This window comes from Mauremys mutica, chromosome 3 (assembly GCF_020497125.1).
Source record: "Mauremys mutica isolate MM-2020 ecotype Southern chromosome 3, ASM2049712v1, whole genome shotgun sequence".
In the NCBI taxonomy this organism is placed as follows: domain Eukaryota; kingdom Metazoa; phylum Chordata; order Testudines; family Geoemydidae; genus Mauremys; species Mauremys mutica.
Genome location: NC_059074.1, coordinates 90268259 through 90281185, shown reverse-complemented (window position 1 = coordinate 90281185; position 12927 = coordinate 90268259). Strand labels below are relative to the sequence as shown.

The following is a 12927-nucleotide window of genomic DNA, read 5'->3' as shown; positions in this document are numbered from 1 at the left end:
AAATCCTAGTCAACGGGAGTTTTGCTATTAACTTCAATAGATTCCAGATTTCACCTTTGTGAATATTCTTATTACTGCTCACAGAGAAATGGTTTGACTGGGTGACCACAAGATGTTAGGAGGGCTTGGGAAAAAAAAACTAGGGGGAGTGTGAAACTATGGGTGAAAGAAGAAATATTCTCCCAGGCACTCAGCCTGCTAGAATGCTTGGGAGAGAGGGCTTCCCTCCCCACCAATAAACACCCCGCCCATATTCCTGATATTTTAAAATTAAAATATTAATAATCTTCCTGAGTGACACAGACAATTGCTGGAAGTGCTCACTGCACAGTTAGATATTCTAAGAGGTTTCATTTTTGCCTCAGCTGTAATACATGTAGGGGCATCAGATAAAAGGTAGCTCTAGTAATCTTAAATGGTGCTACAAAAAGCTTATGAATGTATTTAAAATTTTCATTTAACTCCCCCACTTCTCAGCACTGCTATTTATTCCTTCAATCATATTATTTTAAGGTTTTTGAGGTTTTTCATTAGTTCATCATTGCTTTTTTAACATATTGACTATTTAAATGTATGATTTTGTCTGCAGCACACCAAAATCTTTGTGTATTTGCGAACCAGGTGATTTGATAAATATGTGAAAAGAGAGAAACGGTAGCACAATCTAAAATTTCTGGTGCATTAATGCACCAAAGACCTGAGACACTATGTGTCCCAAAACTAATGCCATTTTAATTAAGTGTCAGCAAACCAAATGACATTGTGTCTTACATTTATCTTCCAAAGGTCAACTATTAAGTGATAAACACTTAAACACTTCCAATTTTTTTCCATTCTGAAAGGGGAAGAGCTGACAGTGTCTCATCTGCTCCCTCTCTGATGCAGTGGGTTAATTACGCCTCCAGGGTTACTTTCAAACACAGAATAAAAAGACAAACTACTGTGACACTTACTCCTGTGAAAGGATGCCATTGGCCAGGATGCCTTTGTATCGACTTACTCCTTTCTGCTGAATCACATTGATCTGGCCACCCAGCTCATCTGCAACAACACCTGCGTGTATGGCTGATTTGCACAATAAGGAGGTCTGGAATGTAGAAACCAGAACTCAAACAAAAGGTTAGGTTTGGCAAGTTACTGAAACTTTCAAGCTCAACTCACCGTTACCTCTCTCATAAGAAGTCAAAGATCTTCAAAATCATAAAATCCTCTGAAGACTTAAGGTGAATATAAAGAAGGAAAGTACAGTATTTTTTTTCCCTACAGGTTATGTTTAAAACTCTTCCCAAAAAACAAATGCTTATTCAAAAAAACCCAAACAAAAAACAAACAAACAAACAAACAAACCCCAACCAACCAATAAACAAAACCCTGATTTGCCTGTAGGGAAAGTGCTCCAGAACCACCACCTAACACAACCCTCTCACATGCCCCTCCCCAGCAAAAGTAATTTAAAAAGGTACAGTCACTGCTATTTGCTGGGTAAAATTAATGTAAAACTACTTCATGGATTCACTTATTCTGCTGAAGGCAGACACACCTGTTACTTTGTGCAGGGTGAAGAACTGAGGCTTTGTCTACATTTTTGGCAAAAAATTCCCATTGCTGATAACATAGTTCAGTTTCACCATTTTTAGCAACATTGGAAGCTCTACTGTAGACTGGCTGCCACTAGCATTTTAAGGACCATGTCAACTATGTCCACTTTAAGCAAAGTTAGATGGCACTGTACTTAAAATGCCAGCAGCTGGCCTACACTACAGCTTTGTGTTGCTACCACCACTAAAACTGAGAAACGGTTAGCAGCGATGGGCAAATTCTGCAAACTTTCCTTAGTGTAGACAAGACCTGAGTGAGGTCCTGCCGTTTGTTGCTTTTCATTTCTAATCATCAGGCATGGTAAGCAGAGCACCCTTTGATACAAGTTGTGTGTAGAATTTCCTTGTTATTTCAGACAATTTCCCTATAATTCTCTAAGACAGAGAGGCTGAACAATCAGCGAGCAGTTTGAGGATATGCACTGGCATTTAAAACTCAATTATTACTCCATTTGTGATGAAGGAAAGTGCAGCTTTATGTAGTCAAACTTGGAGATGCTAGAAAGATGTCAGAGGAATCTAGGGATTATATTCTAGAACTGTGGGGCTGTGGGTGGTCAAAGTAGGGTGTGGTATAATACGGGCATTAGCGAACCACTCAGGCCATTTTCTTCTTTAAACAAAGAACTACTAATATAAGCCTGATCACAATCCATTGAAGTCAATAAGGTGCCACAAATTCAGTCATTTAAGACACTGGAAATTCTAAATGGGACAAGTTTAGGAAACATGAGATATCCCAGGAAATCACTCTGAAATGAAGTAGAATTGGTGTCAAAATCCAGTTCTAACTGAACTGATTTTTTCCCTAAGAGGACGGACTTTAAAAAATGGAAAGATCTGTGATAAGCAGGCATAGCACTGTTCAGGGAGTAATTGACATCTGGAATTGGGGTGCACTGGATTCTCAAAAGAGAGAGTGGGAATCCTGAAATTGTAGGAATAGTTTAACATGTCAACCAGTACCATTTAGTGGACAAAGAAGGTGAGAGGGAGAACAAAAACCACAGTAGCTAGAAGCCAAAAGTATCTTTTCAGTGCATGGTTTCCTGTGACATTACATGTTTCTTGCTCATAAATGGGTGGTTGGCTTGTTTGGTAATATGTAAGTAGTAAAGGTGCCAGTGAATGGGATTACTAACAGAGCTAAAAATGAATGACATTTTTGCTTGTGCTGCTAAATAACCATGAATTTTCTAGGGTTGACAACTTTGTAATATTTAAAAACTGGGCACTCAAGCAGGAGTGACTCTTTCCCCCAAGCCCCGCCCCTGTCCCGCCCCCTCCCCCAAGGCCCCATCTATCATTTGCTCCTCTTCTGCCTTCCCCTGTCACTCGCTGCTTTTCCCCTCTCCTCACTCCCTATGTCAGGAGGGACTCACCTGCGGAGCTGGGCTAGGAGCTGCAGCTGCTGAATGCAGGTTAGGAGGCGGCCCCAGCCGAGTAGGGTCTGGCGTGCATGATTACCTGGTGCCTTCCCGCCTACCCCACCTGCAGTAACGGGACTTTGGGTGTCTGGTCAGTAGATCTGATCAGACACTGTCAAGTCCCCTTTTTGACCAGACTTTCCGGTCGAAAACCAGAGATCTGGCAACCCCAGCAATTGCCTTTGTATTCCATCTTTCTAAAGCCCACTCTTTACCCTTCATACTTACATCTCTGTATCCTTCCACTATATTCCCAGAAATATCACCTGCTATGTCTTTGCAACCAGCAGGACAGTATCTGCTGCAGTAAAAGAACAGAAGTGTGTTTAAAACATGGATTGTAATGCCTGCCACACACACACAAAATGCCAACAAACCAAGAAATATTTTTAGAAATGTGTTCTAGCTGAGCATAAATTAGCATGTTTTTAAAAGGCAAATTTGTTCTCAGATTCAAGTTCATTAGCTTACTGCATATAGTAGGACACACAAAATAGTAATCATTTAAGTGCATTTTTTCTCTTTAGTTCTGCTTGTTCTGGAAATATTAACTAACTTTCCAAGCAATTCAGATAAGAAAAATATGCCCAATATTGTTCGTGAGCACAGTAAAACTTGGCTTGTGTTCCATTACGATTTCAAAACCTATTGCCAGGATCACTGACTCAAGAAACTAACCGAGAAACAATTTTAACATACTTTGGGTATGATCCTGGAAGATACTTAGTGCCAACTCCCAGTGGCATCAATGGAAGTTCAGGGCTCTCAGTACCTCCAAAGGTCAAGCGCTGCATTTTTAGTTTACCCTGGCACTGCCCATTTATGCCACAAATTAAGAAAGTTTGAGCACTGTAGCAGCATCTCTTGTTTGTTCTGGAAAGTGAAGTCTCGGGGAGATGACTCTTCTGCTACTCACAAATAAGCCACAGATAATTACAGCATTATACTGAAAAGGAACTAACTTCTCAAGAAAACACATTCCTGGGGCAAAGACTAGGCTTTTCAGCATATTACATGAAGCAAACAAGATACTTTATCCAGATACAACAATGAATAGGTCAAACAAGACACAGCGAGACAACTGCAGAGCATAGCGTTGCACTCATATTTACCTGTATTCGTTCTTCATGTGATGGTTTGCTCTCTCCAAACATGTGATTAGATCTGTTAAAAATATTACAACTAGTCATTCCTGACTGCAGAGTATAAAAGTGTAGAGAAAATTTGGCTAAACACAAAGTTATATTTTAAAAAGTCTCCAGATATTATTTATACATTTACATTTTGATAGTTAACATTTTAATTAGCGGGAATGAAACAGCTATGATATCCTCCCACCTTCCCTTCCCCTCTTATCCCTTATCCCACACATAAATCAGATTGTCTACTACCATTAAAAGTAAACTGCACAGTGAGACTATCACATCATCAGGTGTTGGTGTTAAATGTTAGTCAACAACCTGATACATCATCACCATGTGATAAATATCTGAGCCTGAGGCCTCCTTTAATAGGACTTTAATGAGAATATGCTCATTTTCTGCTCAGATGACCCCTATCCCGCAAACAGTCCATGTAGGACTTCAATGACTGCTCTATGTGCATGCATTACTACTCTATAATTGTCCCTTGTGTTACTCCTGAGGGCATTCTGCGCCAAAAAAATTAAAAATTCTGTGCACAATCTTTTAAAATTCTGCAAATTTTATTTGTCAAATAAATATGGAGGCTCCAGCATGGCATTGGGGAGCACCGGCCACTGGCTACATGGAGGTGGGAGATCACTATGCAGCTCTCCTCCGGGTCACGGACTCAGCGGTGAGGCTGCACCCACCCCTGACACAGCACAAGGACCGGGCCTGCCCAGAAACACCCCAGGGCCCTGCCCCTCTGCACCAGGTGTGGGTGGGCAGGCTCAGCAAAGCAGGATCCAAGTGTGGAGGCGCTTAGTGTGCGGGGATCCAGGTGTGGGTTGCAAGGGTTCTGTGTCAGGCAATCTGGGTGCAGGCGGCTCAGTGGTGATCCGGGGGATGGGGGGGGAGATCTGGATGCGCAGGAGCCTGTTGGGGGGTTCTGAGTGCAACAGTAATGGGACTCTGCAGGGGGGTCCAGATGAAGGTGGTTGGGACTCAGTAGGAAGGGGTCTGGGTGTGGGGAGGATAGAGCTCAGCAAAGGGGTCTGGGTGTGGGGAGCTCAGGGGGTGGTGGTGTCCAGATGCTTGGGGAGTGGGACAGGGATCCAGGTGCAGCCGGTTGGGGCTCAGTAGGGTGGGGATCCGGGTGGCTCGTTGGGGTGGTCCAGGTGCAGGGGGAGTGGGGCTCACCAGGGAGGGTCTGTGTGTGAGGGGGTCTGGATGCACAGGGGTTGGGCGGATTGGGTGGGAGCAGCTCTCTGTACAGTGGTCCCTCCCCCAGCAGCTGAGGAGCGATGGGTGCAAGAAGTGGGGCAGGGGGAGTTTGCAGAGCTTCCTATAGTTGGGGGAGAAATCTGGGGGTGGGTCTGACACGGGCCCGGATGCTGTGCAGGGGGGAAGAGAAAGTCCCATCCTGCCCAGCCCAGCCGGGACTAGCAGCTGAGCCTGGTGCAGAATAGGAGCCACCAGCCAGGTCTTCCCCAGTCCCGCCCCCAGCCCCACAGTGATTTATCTCTCTGCCGGCTGCTGGGTACCCAAAACTGCTGGAGAGGGTCATATTACCACTCTTGTGGCTTCCTGTTGCTTTCCCATTAGAAAGTCAAAGCAGGGAAGCAAAGAAATCTGCAGGGGACATAAATTCTGCACATGTGCAGTGGCACAGAATTCCCCCAGGAGTACTTGTGTACACTGTATTAAATCTCTCTCTCTCTCTCTCAAAATTATGGTTAAAGTAGCTAAATTCCCTGATAATACTGGGCACCCAGAGACTGGGCTTTAGAAATATTAGCAGCATGTTCATCTCAAGTTTTCTCTCTTTAATTCGTAAGGACATTTGCTTTTTGGACTCATTACTATACCTGGATGATCACTACTGGCATAGGATAACAGAAAGCCCCGTCCAGATACATGGGACCCACTCTCAAAGCGAATAGTTGCTTCATTAGTATCCAAGATAATTTCTTTAGGAACAGGCATCTTATTGCCACAGTATGGTCCTAAAGGCAGTAAAAATAAGATTTCAAAAGCTTTAGATTACATAAATAAAAAGGGAATAGGCACTCTTGTGATAACTAAGGAATTTCACAATAAACTCCTCCTCTTGAAGTATGATTACAAATGTTTACTTCAGATGTTTGGATTGAGACTTTGTGGGTCTGAAACCTGAAGTTACTGTAACACAAAATGGCAAGAATCCAATCCTGTAAGTACAGTGAAAACTCTGGCATTTAAATTTCTCGTTATTTTAGCCTCAAGTGGATAATTGATGCTCTTTGGCCTTTGAAGTATAGTATTTTTAAACAGCAGTAACCCCATTAAAGAAAGAGTGGAATATTTAAAGGCAATCCAAGGCATCTATGCAGAGTCTGCAAGATAACCTATCTAGATACACAGGTCAGGAAACTTTAGCTATGACTGCAACTTAAAAACAAAAAGCATGCATGTTCTTAAAAGAAAACATGTAGCATAAGGAGAACAGGGAAACGCACCGCCAGTACCACTTACAGTATCAAATATTCAGAAACAATTCATTTTTATATCAATCGCTGAATCTTTTTCTCTCTGTCTTAAAAACATCTTGAAACAAGAACGCCTTGAAGGGATTTTTAAGTAGACAATGCAAGTTTATTTTACAATCTTTAAATAAAAAGGGTAGCCTTCATGCTCCGATTGAAGTAGACAGGAGTTTTATTGCTGCTAGCTACAATATCCCAGGATACAGTATTTCCCTTGACAGATAGGTCAACCTGGAATTACTGGCACCTATGCTATTTTCTTCAGGACCCTCTTCCTTTCCCATAGAGAAAATGTCTGACTTGGACACTGCTCCCTGCTCTTTCCTACTGAAAATAAGTAGGAAGAGTACCAAGAAGTAACTCAGTCTCTGGCCTCCCCTCAACCGCAGATGGCCCCATAAACTAGGAGATAGTGTAATACTTACTCTCCAGTAAGATGATGTATGTAAGTTCGCAAAGAGACTTCTATTAAAAAACATTTGCCCTATAGAGACTATATATTTTTCAAGTCAGCATCTCTCTGCCTGGGGGAAATTCGGTTCTGTGTGCCCCTGCCGAAGCCTTAAGGAGTCTCTCAACCATGACTATAACCTGTCTGCCTCTCCTTACCAAGACCATTCCCTTGAAAACAGCATAGCGGTCATTAGCATGTGGTAGAGGAGGACTGGACAGAATTTCCTTTAAAAAACACCAAACCCTACCCATTAACCATCCAGAAGGGAGTCGCTGCTGAATGAAGCAAGGAAATTAAGATTGGTCCCTTTTGGTTATGTAACCGAGAGAATGCATCAAAGTTCAGGGAAAGGGAAGCTGGTAGAAGAAAAGAATCTAGTATATAAACCAGGACCTTAGAGCCTACACAGCTGATTTGGCGTATGTGGAAGACACAATGCTAATCTCCGCCTTTTGTTTTGTTAGTAAACTAAATTTCTAGTGCTGTTCCTTTGTGACAATGGCCTTGAGAGCATAAAACAATCATTATGGATGAAAGTTTGTTACAGATTTTTCCTAAAGATCAGGATTATTCAACCCTATGTGCCTGCAATGGTGGAGGCCATGACCTTTGGGATCCATGAAATCACAGCCACAGAACAAATTCAGTGGGCTACACCTTGCCTGCAGTTCCCCCAAAGATCCCACTCCACAACATTCTCAGGCCAGCCTTGTGCACAGTGGCACGATCAGAAGCCAGTAATATACAGGACAGGGAGGAAAAAAATTGTTTAAGCCCCCTAAGAAAGACTACGGCTGGCTCTAGGCTTATAACATATAAGGCAAAATCAGGTATGCACAGCAGTAAACGAAAAGGAAGCAGCAGTTAGGATTAGAACTGGTCAGAAAATTTCCAGGGTTTGGTGAAAAATGCCAATTTCTAAACCCCAACGTGTTTCACGGAAACATGGTGGGTTTGACAAACTTTTGTGTCCGAAACCTGTTGGGTGGGTTGCTGGGTAGCATGGGCTTCCAGGGCCAGTGGCTTCAAGGCAGCCCTGAATCGGACCTAGACCAAATGTTCAAGTGTCAGAATTCTCCTCAAACCAGAAATTCTAAGTTTTAGCCAGCTCTAGTTGGAACATTTCCTTTGCGAATGCATGTTATAAAAATGGCCTATGACTTAGTCAGAGAAGACAAGAATTTCTATAAAATGGTTAAGTTTCCTTTCCCAATTAATTTGCTTATCAAAAAAAGTCAGCATCTGCCATGGTGTCATAATCAAACTAAAATAGAAAACAGACCTGTGTGTTTCATAAGTGTGATGAGTGGTTTGTCAAAATCTGTCAATTTTACGCTTGGGTTTGTCTTTCTAAGGGAGAGACTTGAAAAATGTCTCTGGTGCAGTTATTGGTAATGCAGAACTTTAAAACCTTTTGCATGCTGTTGCATCTCTTCAGAATGATCTGAATGTACAGACTCAATCTCATAGTACCAATATGCTCCTCTGTCCACAAGCTTCGCAGAGATTCATTAGGGTTGAACTTTGGTGTTAACAACTATGGGCATTAGAGGTGATGGGAAAGGGATTAATTTTTCATGTTATCCCATGCCTCTATTGTTGCTCTCAATAAAGTGGGTATATATACACACATTTTTTGGCCTATAGGTTCTTTTTTTATATAGGCAATTATGAGGAGTTTGACTGTATGATAATGTAACTGTTCTATTTTTATCCAATATTTATTATGGTTGGGAATTATCCAGTACAGCACATTACTGATTTGCTTCCCTGATTATGTTGTTTAGTGCATGATAGCACCAGACCCTTTTGTCAAGGTCTTCAAAGGGTGGCCTGCTTGACTTGGTTTCGTGTGTCCCCAAACGAATTGGATGATTGCCAATCCAGTGTCTTCAAAAGTTTCCCCAGGATGATAATCAGTAGTGCAGGGAAGAGAAACTGATTCAAGGTAAGATATTAATTTTGACTGATATAATTTTGCTTAGCTATGAGATTTTTCATTTTGACAAGTATTCCTAATCTGTTCTAAATTTTCTTAAATAAATACTATAAAATCCTGCTTTTAAAGAAATATATGTACTCCGAGGTATTTTAATAAGGTGGTCAGGTCACCCATTTTTATATTTTTTGCAAGTCAGGGCCCACATCAAGACTTAGTGTACTTTATTTTAAAACCTGAAACTTTACCAAATTTCAGTATTTCTTTTTCCAGTTCAGGTAGCGTGCCGGGAAGGTTTTTACACATGCAATTGCATATAAAATATGAGTTTGTTTTCTACTTTTATTTCTTTTATATTATTATTTCTGACTATCCGTGAAGGTTCTATTACCATGGCAAAGAGAAGAGGCAATCTTTCTGACAGGCGTCCATCAACTCTTATTGCAGCCTTCTGATCTGAGAATACAACAGATATCCAATTTTCAAATTTGGGGCATAAAACGGAGTATTTTAAGGACTGCCAATTCTCTCAAAAGCTTTATCAACATCTAATGATAAAAACGTGTGAGGTTCTTTGGCTGATTCAGCTGAAAAAAAATTAGGTCAAAAACTCTTGTGAATGTTGTCTAACAACTGCCAGTTTAACATAAATGCTGTCTGATCTAGTTAATGTATACAGGCAGTATTTTTTTTTTAAGTCTATTTGCTTGGCAACTTAATTTAACAAAGAGATGGGAGTATATGCCATGCAACTAGATAGGTCTTTACCTGGTTTTGGTATTACTACAATATGCGCTCCTCTCCTGGTAGCAGAGATCTTTTTTCTTTCAATATCTCATTAAAGACATCTGACTGGTTATACCAGTTGTGCCCTGAAAAATTTGCAAAATTCTGGGTGAACCCATTGTGGAAGTAGAGCAAGAACTGAAGGGGATTTCAATGCAAACAGTCACTTCTATGAGCAAGAGTCAGGCTAGCTGTAACCCTAACAATGCGAGATTTGTAGAAGCGAGGATTGCGTGAGGTGAATGAGAAAGAACTGTGTGAGAAGTTGTTGCTACCTTGTTAGAGAAGATAGAATGTGGACTAGAGTCAAAATAAGTGAGAAAAATAAGTTATCAGGATGACCTATGTATAAACAAAATGCAGTTGTTGCTTATTATTGTATGTAATAAAAGGTATAAATGTTTGCTGTAATTGTTTATCTTTTGAGAGACCTGCCTAGGACCGGGAATCGGGGCTGCAGTGCCAGTGTCTTAGGCCATGGTGATGGGGATCGACACCTGCGGTCCAGGGACCAGGGATGCTCCACTGCTTTAGAGGGTAAGCCCATAACTGGCTTGCTTATAGATGCTGGGGCCTTAGCCGGGTCGGTCACCTGGCTTGGTGTCTGCGTTGCCAGCCGGCCTACTTGCTCTTTAGCCACTGGGCCTGCTTTGGGCACAGATGGCCCTACAAGGAGCTTGGACCCCTGCCACTCCCAGAGTCCAAAGCAAGTCCCTGTCTGTGCTCAGGGGTCCGACTGCAGCAGTACCTCCAAGTAGCTCCAGGGCGGGCATGTGGCCTAACACAAGTCATTTGCCTGAAGCCCCCTTTTTCTGTGGTGACGGTGGCCACATCGACTTTGACCACAGGACGATGTGCAGCCTCCATACAGAGGGCCCTCAAGCGAATATCCCACTCCTTTTGAGTTCGAGGTCAAAAGCTTTTGCAGATCCTGCACTTGTCCTTCCTGTGGGCCTCCCTCAAATATTTTGAACAGCTCTCATTAGGGTTGCTAGGCTGGCTGCACAATGAGCATGGCTTAAAGCTGGGTGAACAGGACATGCCCCGCTCTGAGGCGAAGTCCCAGCAGGGACTCTAACTACTAAACTACTCGGGCACTTAACTTAATGGTCTAACTAAATGCCTAACAACTAAAAACAAAGGAGACAGAACAATGCACTGTAAGAACCACTAATGCTCTTGCAATGCAAGACAAGGTGCTCTGACCAACCGTCAAGGGAGGAAAGAAGGAACTGAGAGGGAGTAGGGTCGGTGGTGCCTAATATACCAGTGCATGAACACGACACTCAAGTGGACGCCACAGCCTACCCTACAGATACCGCTAAGGCAAAAATCTCTGACGACTGTGCATATGGGCGTGTATACACCTAGAATGGCATCTACATGAGCAAGAACTCGAAGAAATACCTTTACACATACTCTGAGCCCAAACTATTAGTTACAAGTGAAATACTTGGTTTGGAGGCTTCATCTGGTGAACACTGATTATTAGTAGAGCAATGAGCCTGAGGTATATATGATACTTTTGAAATGCGTTAGGTTCCTTATACCTGCAGAGCTTACTGGGATTGTAGAGAACTACCAGTAACAACTGAGTGGGAGGGACTTGAGAGATGTGGCATATTTACAGTTAGAATGTTGGTCAGTAGTGTTTTATTGACCTCTTTAGCATGGGAGATTTATTGACCTCTTTAGCATGGGAGAATCAAGAGCCATCAGGTTACAGAAGTGTAGGATTTATTTTACAACTACATTAAAGCTTCTTTTAATGTTCAGCCGTTTAAAAAGTGAGATTGTAAATATGGAAGTACAATGGTTTCATACCTAGCTTTATTAAAACTCAAGAAAAGCACTGAGGATGAAGAGTATTAAAATGTCAGTTTTTTAATGGAGTTGAAAGGCAGGGTTTAGTAGTTCACCATAAGCAATTTTCAGTTTATATATACTTTTTAAGAATTATTAAAACCAAAATGATCTATGGTAGACTATAAAATCTGTGGCATGCTACAAATTTAAATATTACTTATATTTAGGTTTTTTGTTGTTTAACTCCTAGAGAGTCACAGACTTAAAGGGGAAACAGAGAAAAAAAATCAATCAGGTAATATAAATCCTCAAACCCACTCATTTATATAGAACAGTAGTTTCCTTTAGGCTATGGAACATCAATAGTTCAAAAATGAACTGGTGTATTCCCTGCTTTAGTACTTTAGTCCTGTCATAAATAGTTAGTTAAGGGTTAAGTTTCCACCTGTAAAGGGTTAACACATAGTACCTGGTGAACACCTGACCTGAGGACCAATCAGGGAAGAGAATTTAAAATTCCTAGGAGGGAACTTTTTCTCTCTGTTTCTGTGTGTGTTGTTCTTAGCCGTTTGGAGTTACAAGGGTCCAGATGTATTAATCAAGTCGTCTGCAAGTTTCCATCTTTCTGAACTAATTTCTTCTAGTCAAGATAGTGAGTATTAGAAAGATACTTTGTGTCCTCATCTAATAATCCTATGTTTGCAATTCTGTGTGTTTGTTATTGATTATTCTTAATTCTGCCTGTATTGTTTGTACTGAGAAGGAGAGAGGATTCTCTCCAGAACTTAGCAAGGTTATACCCTATGAGTGTCCAGCTTGGACTCATAGAGATTCTGTATTTTCTTGTTTTTCTTTTAATAAATTCTTTCTATAAAGATTTGATTAAATCCCTCTACTGTGGATACAGGGGGAGGGGGCTAAGAAACTCTCTCTCGGTGGTGAGACAAGCTTATCTCCGGGCAGAGAGGGGAGGGGGGAGGTTTTTCTCTCTGTGAGTTGATCTGTGTTTCCCCAGGGAACGTCTCTGGAAAGAGGAGGGGGGGGAAAACAGGGGTGTCTCGGCCCACGTGAATCGACCGAGTGGTGGCAGCAAAAAGGAGACCTACCCTAGGATTTTAGGGTGGGGGGATACATGCGGGTCCCCACATTGGAACCCAACAGTTCCAAGTGGGGGTGAGACCTATGACAAGTCCCAACAAAAGATAATTATTATGGAGTCTGAATCATGACTTACTTATAAGGTTAACATATGAGGGACATACGTATAT

At 41.9% G+C, this 12927-nt stretch overlaps 1 protein-coding gene across 2 annotated transcripts in view; it reads right to left on the bottom strand.

Annotated features, from left to right (window-relative positions):
* DCBLD1 (discoidin, CUB and LCCL domain containing 1) overlaps positions 1-12927 on the bottom strand; it is an 81091-nt gene that overhangs the window by 24333 nt on the left and 43831 nt on the right. For both annotated transcript variants that reach the window (XM_045010210.1, XM_045010211.1), the window contains exons 3-6: positions 6018-6155; positions 4138-4189; positions 3254-3326; positions 954-1087 (exon numbers count right to left, since the gene is read on the bottom strand). In XM_045010210.1, coding sequence (XP_044866145.1) covers positions 954-1087; positions 3254-3326; positions 4138-4189; positions 6018-6155 — 397 coding nt within the window. The remainder of the gene's footprint in view (positions 1-953; positions 1088-3253; positions 3327-4137; positions 4190-6017; positions 6156-12927) is intronic.